Genomic DNA, 15,569 nt, shown 5'->3' on the forward strand with positions numbered 1-15,569 from the left:
TTGAATTAAATAATTCATTCTCAGAATGTGAGTGTCCTGGGATTGTTGAGACAATTGTCCATCTCTGGTGCCTCTTGAGAAGGGGGTAGTGACATTTTCTTAAACCACTGCAGTTCATGCTGCAATATTCATGAGGCACTTAGCAAGTGAATAGACTATCACAGAATTGTTCTTGAATGAGCCTTATGAATTAATCGAATTCTTCTGTCTTTTCCCTGTACCTCCGTTCATTGTGTCTATCCAAACAATCAGCATTCTTTCTTGAATGCCTCAATTGAACTGCCACCACCACATTTCCAGGCAGTGTGTTCCAGACCCTAACTACTTGCTGGGTAAGAAAAGTTCTTTTTTTTTCTCACACCATATTTGTTATGTTTGCAAATCACTTTAGATCTGTGCCATTTCATTCTTCATCCTTTTATGCCTTTTCCCCTGTCTACTCCAAACGGACCTCCCATGATTTTGGAAACTACCATCAGATATTCCCTGACCCTTCTACTGTCCAAGGAGAACAGTCTTAATCCCTCCAATTCATCCTCATAATGAAATTTCTTATCTCTAGAATCACTTCTGTAAACCTCCCGTGCTCTTTCTCCAACGTATTCTCAACCTTTCTGTAATGTTTGTGCCCAGAACTGGTCACAATACTGAAACTAAGGTCTAACAAGTGTCTTGTATAAGTTCAACATAACCTCATTGCTCTTTATGACCCCACTAGTAAAGCTCAGGATTATGTATGATTCACTGACTGCTCTCTCCACTCTTCTGCAACCTTCAAACATCTGTGGACACAGACAGCTAGGTCCCTTTACTCGGCACTTCATTAATGTATTGCAGGCCCTGCTTTCTATTGTCTATCCACATCTTTCCTACCAAAATGTATCACCATTCATCTTCATCTCCCATCTATCTGCTCATTCCACCAACTTTTATATGTCCTTTTGGAGTTTTACACTCTCCTTTTCAGTTTAAAATTCATTTAAGTTCCTTCTAAGTTGAAACTGCCCTCTGCACACCACCTGAAATTTAATCTAAATCAGGAAAATCAAGGGTCCCTTTACTGGGCCCTAGAGAAACTTCATTACAAGAGTTCCTGCAACTTGAAATATATTGATTGACCACTACTGTCTACCTATAGAGTCATATAGCACAGAAACAGACCCTTCAGCACAACTTGTCCATGTCAACCCGGTATCCCTAGCTGACCTAGTTCCACTTGCCTGCACTTGGCCCATATCCCACTAAACCTTTCCTATCCATGAAAACTGTCCACATGCCTTTCAAATGTTGTAATTGTATTCACCTATACCACTTTTTTTTAGCAGCTTGTTCCACACACACACCCCACTCTCTGTGTGATGAAGTTGTCTGTCTGGACCCTTATAAAACTTTCCCCTCTCACCTTAAACCTATACCTCTAGTTTTGGACTTCTCTTCCCTGGGGAAAAGACCTTGAGTATTTACCTTATTTATGCCCCTCATGATTTTATAAACCTCCATATGGTCGCCCCACAGTCTCCTCTGCTCCAGGGAAAAAAATCTCAGCTTATCCAGCCTCTCTTTATAACTCAAACCCTGCAGTCTTGGTGACATCCTTATAAATCTCTCTTGCACCCCTTCCAGTTTAGTAACATCTTTCCTATAGCAGGGCAACCAAAAGTCTACACAGTACTCCAAATGTGGCCTCATTAATGTTTGTACAGTCTGACTCCTGTACTCAATGCTCTGATGAATGAAGACAAGCATGCCAAATACCTTCTTCACTACCCTTCACTATGAACTATGTACCTGCACCCTTGGGTCAATTAATTTTGTCTCCACATTGTTATTTGTTCCTTTTATTCCAGGACCTAAAGCTTAGCTGTTTGTTGTGTGGTACTGTAATGAGTGTCTTTTGAAAGTCATTGTACAGAGCATCAGCAGCATTAACCTCACCAAAACTTTTGTTACCTCTTTGAGAGTTTGTGAAATATGATTCCCCTTTAGAAATCCATGCTGACTCTTCCTAAACAACCCACCTGTTTCCAAGTGACTAACAATTCTATTAGGAATAATTGTTTCTAGAAGTTTCATAGCTTCTGAAATTAAACCAACCGGTTTAGGCTTATTCTGCAGTCCTTTAGAATAAAGGTGCAATGTCTCCAAGTCTCTGGTGCTCTGGTACCTGAACCTCTGGTACTGAAAAGTATGGCCAGTACAACCTACAATTTCTAATCTCGCTTCCTTCATTATCCTTAGATGCATCTCATCTGGTCTTTGTACCTTGTCAACTTTTAAGTATCGATAGTCTGTCCAACTCTTCCACCTCATCAAACTTGGACCCTTCTAGTGATGAAACCTCCTCCGGTATCATCATGGCTTGGGTAGCATTTGTCTTCTTGGTGAAGACAACTGTGCAGTATTAATTTAATACTTTAGACATTCCTCTTGTCTTTAAGCATGAATCACTCTTTTGGTCCCTAATTCATCCTACTCCTCTTTTCACCACCTTTTCACTGAAGATGTTCCTGCAGCAGACTTTGGAATGCTCCTTTAAGTTGACTACTAATCTTTTTTCATGATTCCTCTTTGCCCATCTAATATATGCTATCACTTCCCCTCTGAATCCTTTATATTCCTCTTGGTTCTTAATTGTATTTTCTACCTGACTCCTGTTCTCTGGCTATATGTGCCTTTTGGGCTTTTCCCTAATTTGGCAGTAACCTGGTCATCTCACTCCCAAATATGGCCGGATGTATTGATGAATTAAATCCAAGTGTGAATATTAGAAGCTACCTTTATGGGTTTGAGAACTAATGCAGGTATTGATGGGATTGTACTTTACTTCTGACAATGTCACATCAGAATTGGGACATGAAAATTTCCAGCTCTAGAACACTTTATCAATCTGGTGAGTTTATGCGTGAGATAAATCATTCAAATTAAGTGATTCTTACCGAAACAGTCTGTCTTCTGATCAGAGGTTGTTTCATCGGCAGTGGGCATAAATCCTGTTTTACACATACAGTGATTTCTGGAAAATAGCTTGAACTGTGCAATGTGACACTGTACGTCCTCACCACAATCTCCATAAAAGGACGACTCATCCATTTGGCAATCACCATCTGCAACAAAACATATCAACAAAGTGGCCCTTTTCTCATCAATCCATTGTAAACACGCTCTGAATGCCATCGGCTGGCATGTCACAACAGGCTCAGCACAGAGCCTTCCATGTCCCTCGCTATCTCCATAGTCAGTTTCTGTAAGCTGTTGCTTTTAACCAAATAGTCAGAGACTTTACAATTTGCCTCATTTCCAAGAACCCCATGTCCAGCAGTGCATTCTTTTCAGCTGGACATTTTTCTAAAACATAATCTCAGATTGCTCGCCCCTCTCCACCTTTAATTCTACACTAACGCAATCTATATTTAGGTACAGTCTGTTCTGCTATAACATGTGTTTCTTCAGTGCAAATTGGCTCTAAAGCGATTGAAGAATTTAGACTGTTATTTGTGGAACACAAACTTTCCTTACTTGTAAAGGCTATAATTTGATTTTAGTCCCATTGGTTTAAACGGTGCTGCTACTATGCATTTTTCTTATAACACAGGATTGCATGGGAATGTAACTATCACATTATAACAGATCAGACTGCAGTTAAAGACCCCAATTATAACCACTCTATAACGTTGCTTTCTTTCTGTAATTTGCTGCAGAATTATTCCTGTATATAAACAGATCATCTTCTGTTTAGTGATGTGGGTTGATGCAAAACATTGGATAATTTCCTTTTCTCTCTTTCCAAATGTGCTGTGTAATCTTTTATGTTCACCAGGAAGGCAGACTGAGTCTCTGTTTAGGATCCCATCCAAATGCCAGCACCTCTGACAGTTCAGCACTTCCTTGGTACTGCACTGGAATGTCAGTCTGGATTACAAACTCAAGTTCCTGGACTAGGATTTGAGCCCATGACACAAAATACATGAGTGCTAACTCGTGGACCACTCATAGATTTTATCCATGATGGGACAGAAATCTCTGTATAGTGGCTGAAAGGACTTTCTGTTTAATGTTCCAAACCAACCCTGTGTTAGCTTTGAACGTCAGTCAGATCAAGACTGCAAGTACCTTTTGGATTTAGGGCTTTTTCCTAATTTGGCAGTAACCTGGTCATCTCACTCCCAAATATAACAGGATGTATTCAAGTGTCAATAGTTGAAGCTACCTTTATTGGTTTGAGCACTGATGCAGGTATTGATGGGACTGTACTTTATTTCTGTCAGTGTCACACCAGAATTGGGAGTGCCTGGTCCCATGGCAAGGCACCAATTTGAAAATTTCCAGCTCTAGAAAACTAGATCAAGCCACTGAGTTTACAATCATTCAAGAATGATATGATTCTTACCAAAACAGTCTGTCTTCTGATCAGAGGGGGTGAATTCAAATCCATCTTCACATATGCAGTGATTTCTGACAAATAGCATGAACTGCGCAATGTAACACTCCGTGTTCTCACCGCAATCTCTGTAAAGGGGCGACACATCTGCATTGCAATCACCGTCTGTAAAAAAATAGAATGTTCCCTTTCTCGTCAACCCATTGTAGACACACTCTGAGCGCCATCAGTTGGCATGTCACAATAAGGGTGGGTGCAAAGCCTTCCATGTCCCTTGTTATATAACTACAGCCAATTTCTGGATGTTAGATACCTCGATGTGTTCAATTGTTGTGTGAGCATTGAAGTCTGCTAACCAATCTATGCTGACTGTGCTCAATTGATTAAGCTTGGGTGTGGGTTCAGAGCAAAGTAAACAGACACCACAGAAGCTCGAGTTGGAATAGGCATGAGTGAAAGCATTTAATGATTGCAGAGATATTTTAAAATACTTGCAAATTGAGAAATTGTTGTCCATTAAGAAACTAAATCACACTCTAGATTGTACTGAAACACATAAACTACTCAATAGCCTCAAGTAAATCATTCAGCTACACTCAACAGAATGATAGGCTCATCCAAGCAACATGTCCTTGTAATTTAACTGTGTCACTTTTTGACCCTTCATCCAGGATTTTATTTATTCAAAAGTGGGAGCTATTTTCTAAGCGCAAGGCAAGAACATACACAGACAGTGAATGCAATTGTACTGCATCTGTACCTACGCCTAAGCAAGTGTGGATTTGTTCAATGTATGCAAACATTGTCCCCAGACAACTCTGAAGGTGTTAAGTGTTAATAAGAGGTTGCTAATTGCAATTTCCCTTGGTAATGAACAAATTTAGTACAGGGCGACTCCAGTATCCGAGGGTCCTGTTACCATGGTTTCAGTTACCTGTGGTTTACTGCAGCCCAAACATATTACAGGAACAGCCCAGAACCAGAGACCAGGGGGCTAACAGGAAAGTAAATTTCCCATTTAAATGAATGGGTTTGCTCCAACCTTGGCTTTAGGGCTTCCGTGGTACGTCTTAGAATGTATCCACCATGGGTATGGGGGAGTCTACTGCAATGGGTTCTTATGGAACAGTGATAATGTCCTTACCTTTGGACCAGAAACGCTGGGTGCAAGTCCCAACTATTTCAGAGATGTGTAACAGGTTGATTAGAAAAATAACACTTATTGCTAAATAGCCCTCTTATGGTGCTGGTAGGGTGCACCACCCTCATGACCTGTCCTACCTGTCTATCTTCCTTTCCATCTATCCACTCCACTCTCCTCTCTGACCTATCACCTCTATCCCCACCCCTATTCTCCTATTGTACTCTATGCTACTTTCTCCCCACCCCCCTCTCAATTATCTCTCCACTCTGCAGGCACCCTGATGAAGGGCTTTTGCCTGAAACGTTGATTTTCCTGCTTCTTGGATGCTGCCTGACCTGCTGCTTTTCCAGCACCAGGGTGCAGGTGTAGTATTCCTACTCCTAGATCAAGATGCCCAGGTTCAAGTCTCACCTGGTCCAGAAGTTCCCTCTGAACAAGTCGGTTAGAAAAATAGGTTAAATAATAATAAAAACAGAGAGCAAAACTCAGTAATGGGCTCTTGAGGCACAGTAGTGGTGTCCCTACGTCTAGGCCTGGAGGCCTTGTTCATATTCCACTTGCTCCCGAGGCGTGTAATAACATCTCTGAACAGGTTGGTTAGTAAAATATGAAACAAACTTAGTAAGAAAAGGACGTTCTGGAGTGGAACTCACCAACGCAATCTGGGTTCCTATTTAAGTTGTCTTCCTGTGGACAAGGTTGAGTTGTAACTAGCGACAAGATGGCAAGGAAACCAAGATAAAGTGCTGTCAAAAACAGAAAATGATTGATTGAAGATTTTGAAGAAAAATTTTATTCTTTGACTTGTGGTTGAGGACATGTGTTGTTGTTCAGTTAATGCCAAAATTTCAAAGTTCTCGCCTATACTTCTGAATTCCAACTTGGACTTGCCTTCAGTTGTATTACCATCATTGAATCACCTACTTTGAACAAACTACAGGTTATCATTGGCCAGAAATTGAATTGGATATACCATATAAATTCTGTGGTTAGAAGAGCAGATCAGTGGCTAGGAATGCTGCAGTGAGTAACTCACTTCCTGATATACGAGACACTAATTTACAGCGTTTAAGTCAGGGGTGTGCCAGGATTCTCCCCACTTTCCTGTAAGATATCACTTCCAACAACACTCAAAAATCAATTATATTGCTGCAAGACTGAAATCATGTTTACCCCGACTTCTTCCATAATAAGCATTCATGGTTGTATTGTGACAATGGGTGTCATGAGGCAAACTTCTTTTAAAAAAAATTCCAGATTTTCTGTTGAATTCCAATGTCACCATCGTAATTGTGGAATCTGAACCAAAATGTTAGCCTAGGGTTCTGCATTACTAATCCAGTGAAGTTCCCCTTTTATTACTGGATTAAGTCTATATGATCGGAAGTAAAGGATTCAATAGGGCTGGTAGAATCATTCATCGAGTAGGCTGAACATTATCTATCAAAGCAATTGTAAGGATTCACATGAGAAAATGTTTGGGGATCAACAGGGTGGAGTATAGAAACAGGCCCTTCAGCCCACCTATCTGTGCCCGCTAACAAACACCAAATGACCTGAATCCTGTTTACCTGCATTTGATCCATAGCCTATGATGTCCTGGCATTTTAAGTGGTCATCTAGATGCTTCTTAAACCTTGCAGAAGTAGTGTTTCCACCATCCTCTCAGGCAACACGTTCCATACTTCTACCACCTTCTGGGTGAAAAAATCTTTCTCAGAACCCTCTTCATTACTTGCTCCTCACCATGAGGCGGCACAGTGGTTCAGTGGTTACCACTACTGCCTCACAACCCCAGGGACCTGGGTCTACATCCTGCCTCGGGTGACTGTCTGTGTGGAGTTTACACGTTCTCCCCATGTCTGTGTGGGGTTCCACTGGATGCTCTGGCTTCCTCCCACAGTCCAAAGATGTGCAGGTCAGGTGACTTGGCATGCTAAATTGCCCATAGTCTTAGGTGCATTAGTCAGGGGTAAATATACGGTAGGAGAATGGGTCTAGGTGAGTTGCTCTTCAGAGGGTCAGTGTGGACTTGTTGGGCCAAAAGGCCTGTTTTCATACTGCAGGGAATCTAATCTAATCTAATGTAAATTTATGCCACCTGGTCTAAGACAACTCTGCCATGGGGAAGAGATTGTTATGATATATTCTCTCTATACCTCTCATAATGTTTATATAGCTCATACTGTACCTCCCACACCCCTCCACCCCCCAAACCAGGCTGAAACAAAAACCCAGTCTATCCAGTCTCTCCTCATAACTGAGATTTTCCATCGCAGGCAATATCCTAGTGAACATCTCTGCGTTCCCACCAGTGCAATTCCATCCTTCCAAAAGCATGGCAACGAGAACTGCACACAATATGCCATCTGTGGCCTAACCAATATTTTATGAATTTGTAATAAGATCGCCTCACTCTAAGTCTGGAGGAAGATGCAGTAGCTTTTGTCGAAGTTCATCCCAAGCAGCTCAGTGATGCAGGACACCAAGACAAACGTTGACTGCGCCTGAGAACGCATCAAATCGGTGAGAGGTGTCCTTTGGTCCGCATGAAACTTGTTACTCTTCCAAAACAAGGAGTTGACTCAAATGAGTGTTGCAGACTGGCACATTCCAAGGTCCAGGACTGCATGCTGTGGGATGGACTAAAGCTTGGGGCAGCTGCTGCCAAGGCACAGTGGGGAGAGACCGCCATCTGAGGTCTTCCTGCTGAAGGTAAATGAAGGTCCATTCAGTTACTGGACCCTTCCCATGCCTCAAAGGCAAGGAATTATAGTCTTATTTAAGTAAGAGATGCTTCTGGTTTGTTTGTTGGATAGAGTCAAACTCCAGTGTTTGTTTCCTTGATGTGCCACTGTACAGAACTGAACTTTGTGACTAGGTATATACAAAAATATTTTTATGAATAAAGTATAATTTTGAAATTTAAGAAAAATTCTATCGCCTGGCTAATGAAAGTAAGTATTCCCCTATGCCTCTTCCCTGCCCTGTCTACCTGTGCTGACACTTTTAGGGATCTGTGCACTTGTACACCAAGATCCCTTTGTTCCTGAGTACTCCCTGGGGATCTACCATTCATTGTCTATGTTCTTCCCTTATTATTAGATGCAAAATGCCTCACATTGCACTTACAAGAAATAAATTAACGTTCCAGGTCAGAGTGGGGTGTGGCTTATATTGCAGCATGCAGCTGGTGATGCTCTCATACATCTGTTGCCCCTGTGGTTCTATCTGTTGGAAATTTGGGATGAGTTGTCGCAATGCAGACTGCTACTACTGTGAATCGGTGAAGGAATAACTGTTGAAGATGGTATGTGGGGAAATAGACGGGCTACTTTTTCCTGGATATCATTAAATTTTTTGAGTGTTGTTGGAGCTGCACTCATCCAAGCAAGTGGGATGTATTCCAATCACACTCCTGACTTGTACCTTGTAGAAGCCTGAACGTTGCTCAGATCTTGCTGAGTGTAGGCATGGAGAGCTTCAGTTTCCAGCAAACATCCTGACTTCTGCCCTTATGTTGAAGGTTAAAGTCAAATTTCTATGGAGGATAGGACCACATAGCTTTGCTGAAATTGCAGGCAGAACATGATCATCAGGATAAAGGTCAATATCGCAGCTACAATAGCAAGCAACATGATCAAAGACAGGATAGTTTCACAGTAATAAAATTAAAATCTTTTTGTGACATTAATAACTTTTAACATAAAATCACTTTCATGACAGGTGAAAAGACCAAAGAAAGTAACAGGAATATGTTAATGACCTTTCTGTGTACGATTTTGAGTAACTCAAACTGAACATTCCGTGTCTTCCCTTCTTCCTATTGACATCCTTTTTTCTGCCAAGAATTTTTTTTGATTTAATTTCCTTTAGATTCTTGGAAACTCCAGTTAGATCACATCATGGATACCAAACTTCCTAAGAAAACATAGCTAATCTCCTTAAAATTTACCTCTAAATGCACTGCTTCCCTCTAATCTCATTTAACAATGGAAGTAACCAACTTCCTGTGTAACCAGATTGTACCGGATACATTTGAACAATAACTGCTCGATTCAATATCAGGCGTTCGTTGACAAATGTGTAAAAATCCATTTTTAAGCAATATTTTCATAAGGTGTGGGCATCACTGGCAAGGATGCCATTTATAACCTACCCCTAATTACCCTAAAACTGAGTGACTTGTTGGGGTCATTTCAGTGGGCACTTAAGAGACAACCACAGTGCTGCGGGTCTGGAGTCACATATGGGCCTGGTACAAGTCAGCTCAGTTCCTTCCCAAAAGGACATCTGTGAACAAGACTTTTGCAACAATTGATGGTAGTTTTATGGTCATCTTGACTAAGACAAGCTTTACAACGCTGGAATGATTGATTTTAAATCCAAATTCTACCAGCTTCTGTTGTCAGATTTGAATCCACGTCTCCAAAGTTAAGCCTGTGCCCCTGGAGTACTACTCCAGTAACCTTACCATTAAGCCAGCATCTCCGCAAGCTTGTGGTGCCAGGGCTGGGTATTTTGTTGTTTGAAATCAGTTTCCTTTCACCACCGTGGAATCACACAACATGGAAGGAGGCCACTCATCCCATCATGCTAGTTCTGGCCCATTGCAAGAATGACCCAACTAGGCCCCACTCTGTTTCTCCATAACCTTGCAATTTTATTTTCCACTTTTACTACTTTTTATCTGACGTTTTTAGAAAGTCACTGTTGCCACCAGCCTTTCAGGCAGCGATTTCCATATCCTAACAACTTTCTCGGGTTCTTTGCACATTCTTAAATCTGTGTGTGTCTTCGGTTTTCCAAAGCTCCTGCCTTGGTATAGTTGGCAGTCACTCTGAATGAGGGCGGCACTAGCTCATGGCAGAAACCTTTGACGGAGTCACTTATTTTCGGTGTCTGCTGTGCTTCAACACCCACCCAGTTTCTGCTGACCAGGAATCTCTTGCATTCTTACTGCCTGCCATGGATTACCTTTTACTCACCTCAGGGGATGAGGGAATCGCTGGCTGGGCTAGTATTTATTTCCAAAGCCCAGTTGCCCATGAAAGATGGTGGTGAGCTGCTTTCTTGAATCGCTGCAGGCTGTGTGGCATAGCAACAACCACAGTGCTGGTCAGGAGGGAGTTATAAACCCATAGAGGGCCTTTGACCCGTTGGGTCTGCACTGACCTATTGACACTAATCTCACTTTCCAGCACTTGACTCATAGCCTTGAATGTTCTGACATTTCAACTGCTCATACAAGTACTTTTTAAAGGTTATGAGGTTTCCAGCCTCAACTATCCTCCCAGACAGGGCATTTCTCACTCCCACCATCATCTGGAGGAAATACATTTTACATAATGCACAGTAAACTTCCTACCCTTCTGAAGTTTATGTCCTCGGAGAAAGTGACTCATTCCTAGTGAAAGGTTTATGCCCAAAATGTTGATTCTCCTGCTCCTCAGATGCTGTGCTTTTCCAGCATCACACTCTTGACTCTGAAGTTTATGTCCCCTTGCTATTGACACCTCAATTAAGCTGCCTCTGATCCATCCTCTCCATCCCATCACAATCGTATACACCTCAATCAGGTTCCCCAACCAATTACATACCAAACTGAAGACACTACACTGAAGTACATAGTGATGATGGTGAGGCAAGTACATTTAGACTAGAACGTCACATGTTGTGAAACATTCTTAAAGGTTCAGGCCTCTTTGACCATAATGCACCAATGAACAATCGATTGGCTGCAGTACAACATATGCTTCATGGCCACCAAGTTTTGAAGTAAGGCTCAAACGTAGAACGTCAGGCCCAGAGGTGGGGACACTACCTCAGGCTGTGTCACCGTTTTGAACACTATAGTAAATATCCCCTTAATCATTGCTGTATGGAGAAAAGCCCAGTTTTAACTCATTGCTCACAATCACATCTGGGGGACAAATATATCTTCAAGTTGCCGTTGTCGATATTGTGCTGAAAAGAAATTTTCTATCAATGTTTCATGCAGTGATCTATGAGAGGAAAGGTGGATGGGAAAGGAAGAAGTCCTTTGGAGGGCATATAGTTTGCACAGGACAAACTTGTTGTAAATGTGTCTTCACATCTGTAAATATGTGAATGCCTACCCAGAACTACAATACCGAGGTTACAGAGCCAAGCCACGCCTAGTACATCGATGCTTCATCATGCAAGATATGAAATGAGCAGGTTCTGCCCACAGGGCTATGAGGCTTCAGAATGTGATGGTTACTTTGGCACTAAGGGTGATTCTTTCCAGTATGGAATGCATTAATTATGCATCACAGCTTGAATGGCCAAGAGTGTTTGGGGCCAGGATTTGGTGTTCCCACAGCGTGTAAAGTTCACTTATAGCATCATGTCTTTAGCTGTTTGTTATTGCTCCCTGAAAGGTCTCGCAGTTCACTTACCCTTCAAAGACAGAAATGATTATGCAGTGTTGACATTCCATTGTTTCCATTTGTAAACTGACCCACATGGAATTTCATGTTGTTCCAGGAATAAAGGAACAGGAAGAAGCATGTACAGCAACTTCAGTCTTTTAAGCAGCTCATGACTGATCAAAATCTGATTTCCAATTGTCATCTGAGTCAGTCGATGGCACTCTCACTTCTGAGTCATGTGGAATGAAGACCTATCCCAAGGCCTGAACACGTCAGTGCAGTACTAAGGAGGTGCTGTGCCTCAGTCACTGAGGACCCACCTGTCCTATATACATGGATGTAAACAATCCCATAGCATTATTTCAAGCAAGAGCAAAGGAGTTTCAACACCCGACATCCTGGTCAGTTTTTATTTCTCAATTCACATCATGAAAACAGCCTATCTGTTCATGGGAGCTTGCAGTCTGCAATCAGCTGCCATGTTTCCAACATTGCAACAGTGACTGCATTTCAGAAAACACTTTCTTGTAAAGTAATTTGTGTTGGTCATGAAATTATTGAATGGAGAGCAGTAGTTCATTCCATCTCTGGGATGGTTAGAATGGGCTGCATTCCAGAAGAGCACCCGAGATGTAGGAGTGACCTCAGTGAAAAAGTGGAGCAGGATTGCTCTCAGTTAATTCCACGCAAACCAAACCAAAGATCATTGGCTTGCGTTTTCATAGCTCTGCCTTGTTGGAAGATCAATGTTACTGTCAATCATTGGAGGAAAAAGTACAATTCAGTTTTAAAATGTAGGCTTTTGGGCCTGGATTTGGGTCAGGAATGTGTGGACAACTGAGAAGAGAGTTCACCCACAGAGATCTCAGCCTCAGGCAGGAGTCATTTTGTAGGTGAATGCTACCAGGCCACAAGGCGTTTTCATTCAGAATTGGCCTCAACCTCCCTCACTTGCCTGCACTGTGCGGGGGGGAGAGCTGGGCCTACTTGAGATTCAGAAAAGGTAAACTGAGTGACCTAGGCTAGAATGAAGCAACCCCAGTCTAATTTTAACTCCATTTCCTCCCATGGGCCAAAATGGGGGGGTGGGGGGGGAGCATCACTTAAAATTGAGCCCAATTTATAAACAACCCACAAGAAAATGAATAGGCTGCACCCCTGCAGCCAAACTAGGATGAAACAAAACGTGTGCTTCAAAACGTCACTTTAGTATGACCCATATGTTCATTCCCAAATATTAGTGTTTTTTTTGTTAGCTTTCCCCTCTGAGAAACATAGAGTAGAATGCCCAATATGTGAGGTAGACTCTTTGCACAGAAATCATAGATTAGAAACTTATTCGTACTTTAATGAAGCAGAAATTCAGTGTCTTAAAATTACCTATTCAACACAATGAAACGGAGTAAGGAACAACCTTATGGAAAGTAGAGATATTAAAAACAGAATTCAGATTGGAGAGATGAGGAAAACGATTTCTTTGTGCAGCAGTAGGTCTGGGTCTAGGTAAAAGAAACAAGGATGGGGTAACTTTCAAATTAGACAAGCAATTGAAAGGTAAAAACTTTCTCGACATGCGAGAAAGAGCAAGTAAATGGGAGCAACTCACTAAGCCTCTTCTGACAGCACCTTCCAAACCCGGAATTTCTACCATCTACAAGGATACGGGCAGCAGATACATGAGAACACCAGCAGCTGTAAGTACCCCTCCAAACCACTCACCATCCCAACTTGGAAATATATTACTGTTCCTTCACTGTTGCTGGATCGAAATCCTAGTACTGTGGATCCATCTGCACCCTGTATACTGTAGCAGATGATGAAAGTGACTCCCCATCACCTTCTCCAGGACAATTATGGAAAAGCAATAAATGCCAACCCTAGCAAAGACCACATCATGGGATAAATGGAGAAAGATTGGATAGCATTTTCAAGAACTTGCACAGATTCTGAGGGCCAAATGGCCTCCTCTAAATAGTATGTTTCTATGATTTTTGAAGGTTCAAATTATGTCATTGGCGAATGAGAAGGAGAGGTCCAATGAATTGGGTTGATGGCCCTTGCTCCCACTCTTTTGTTACATATATGTATGTTCTTAGTTGTCTCTTTTAGAGACAGAGCCCAAACCCCTTAACACCACTTTACTGACCCAGCTGAGGAAACTCTATAACTCTGCAGCCGGGACACTGGATCAGAAGCCTGTTCTTCCAGCCAGATTAACTTTTCACATGGCTGCAGGAGAGAGTGGATTATTGCAATCTATATCTATCAAGGCTTGGTTTCCAATTGAGTTGTTAAAGGACGGACGATGTTCGGCAGTATATTGAAAATTGCAGGCTGCATTTTTTTCACTTGACTCTGCTATATACAAATATACCAGCAGAGGGAGTCTGAATAATAAGAAAAGGTAAGGAATGATAAAGAATCCATGTTTATTGGACTTAATATCTCATGTTAAATGTCTCTGACCAAATAGAGAACTAATTCTGATCCAAGAACAGATTCTGACTCTTTGTGTCAGACAGTACAGAGGTCAGGAAAACCTATCAACTCACAATGGCATTGAGCCTCATGAGGAATATTCTTCTCTAATGCCCTTCCATCATCTTGCAGAAGGAGATGTCCCTAATGGGCTGAGCTGAGCCAGTAGGTGCTGATGGGGGTCCACAAATTATGTGGCAATTGCAAACCCAATCCTAGCCTCTCCTCATCCAGCACAAAGTTAAATGATTGCAATCAGGAGAAGGACCCCTGCTGACTTTCTTCTCAATGGTAGTAATGCTGTTAACCCTCACCATCCTTTCTCGGGCCCAGTCTCTCTTGGTTGAGATCAACAAACTCAGCATCAACTGGGAATCCAACCCACAGACTGATGATTGGATCCACTCCTGGGGTAGCTCTGAGGTGCAGTAAGACACACTCTCAGAATAAAGGGTTGGTGAATTTGCTCTCTCTGTGTCTCTCTTTCTGGTTGTCCCTTGTAATGAGATAAGAGGTTGCTCAGGGATAAGGCCTGCACTTGAAATCTTTTAACATGGAAAGGCTGCACCACTGCAGCAACCTCAGAATTCAGGCTGACCAGAAAACTCTTCTGCCTGCCTTATCGAAGCAATTCACAGACAGATAATCAACCCTGTTTGGTCATGTAATGGCATAATTTCCATGCTCATCAAGCCCTGGGGTGGGACTTGAACCTGGCCTGGAGGTAGGGAAGGTTTGTACTGCATCACAAAATATTCCTGGTTCAGGATCTGAGGAGAAATCCTTTCATTCAAAGCTTTGTCAGATTGTTGGAATTCTCTACCTTAGAGAGCTGCGGATGGTCATATCAATTAGTAAATTCAAGGCTGCGATGGATCAATATTTGAACAGGAATGGACAGTGTGGAAGGAAGTAGTTGAGGTATGGAACTCAGTCATGATCTTATTGAATGATGTAGTAAGCTCAAGGGAGGAACTGTCCTAATGCTCCTTTTTTTTGCTCTATTCTTGAAGTTGTTTGTCTTTAAGTGTTGGGAGCAAGTGCAATTTCTCAGAGCTGGCTAGCTAGGTATTTGGTCTATGTGTAGGTTTCACTGTCGAACTATAAGCAGACCATAAACAAACCATTCCAGAAATTTACGGAGAAGGTGGGAAGTTCCTGTTTCCGTTCATTG

At 42.0% G+C, this 15,569-nt stretch overlaps 1 protein-coding gene across 1 annotated transcript in view; it reads right to left on the bottom strand.

Moving 5' to 3' along the window:
• Positions 1-15,569, bottom strand: part of LOC132835830 (adhesion G protein-coupled receptor E3-like) — a 76,616-nt gene that overhangs the window by 57,546 nt on the left and 3,501 nt on the right. Inside the window, exons 2-4 of the mRNA XM_060854924.1 lie at positions 6,176-6,268; positions 4,388-4,543; positions 2,937-3,104 (exon numbers count right to left, since the gene is read on the bottom strand). Coding sequence (XP_060710907.1) covers positions 2,937-3,104; positions 4,388-4,543; positions 6,176-6,268 — 417 coding nt within the window. The remainder of the gene's footprint in view (positions 1-2,936; positions 3,105-4,387; positions 4,544-6,175; positions 6,269-15,569) is intronic.

Source organism: Hemiscyllium ocellatum, chromosome 45 (assembly GCF_020745735.1).
Source record: "Hemiscyllium ocellatum isolate sHemOce1 chromosome 45, sHemOce1.pat.X.cur, whole genome shotgun sequence".
Classification (NCBI taxonomy): domain Eukaryota; kingdom Metazoa; phylum Chordata; class Chondrichthyes; order Orectolobiformes; family Hemiscylliidae; genus Hemiscyllium; species Hemiscyllium ocellatum.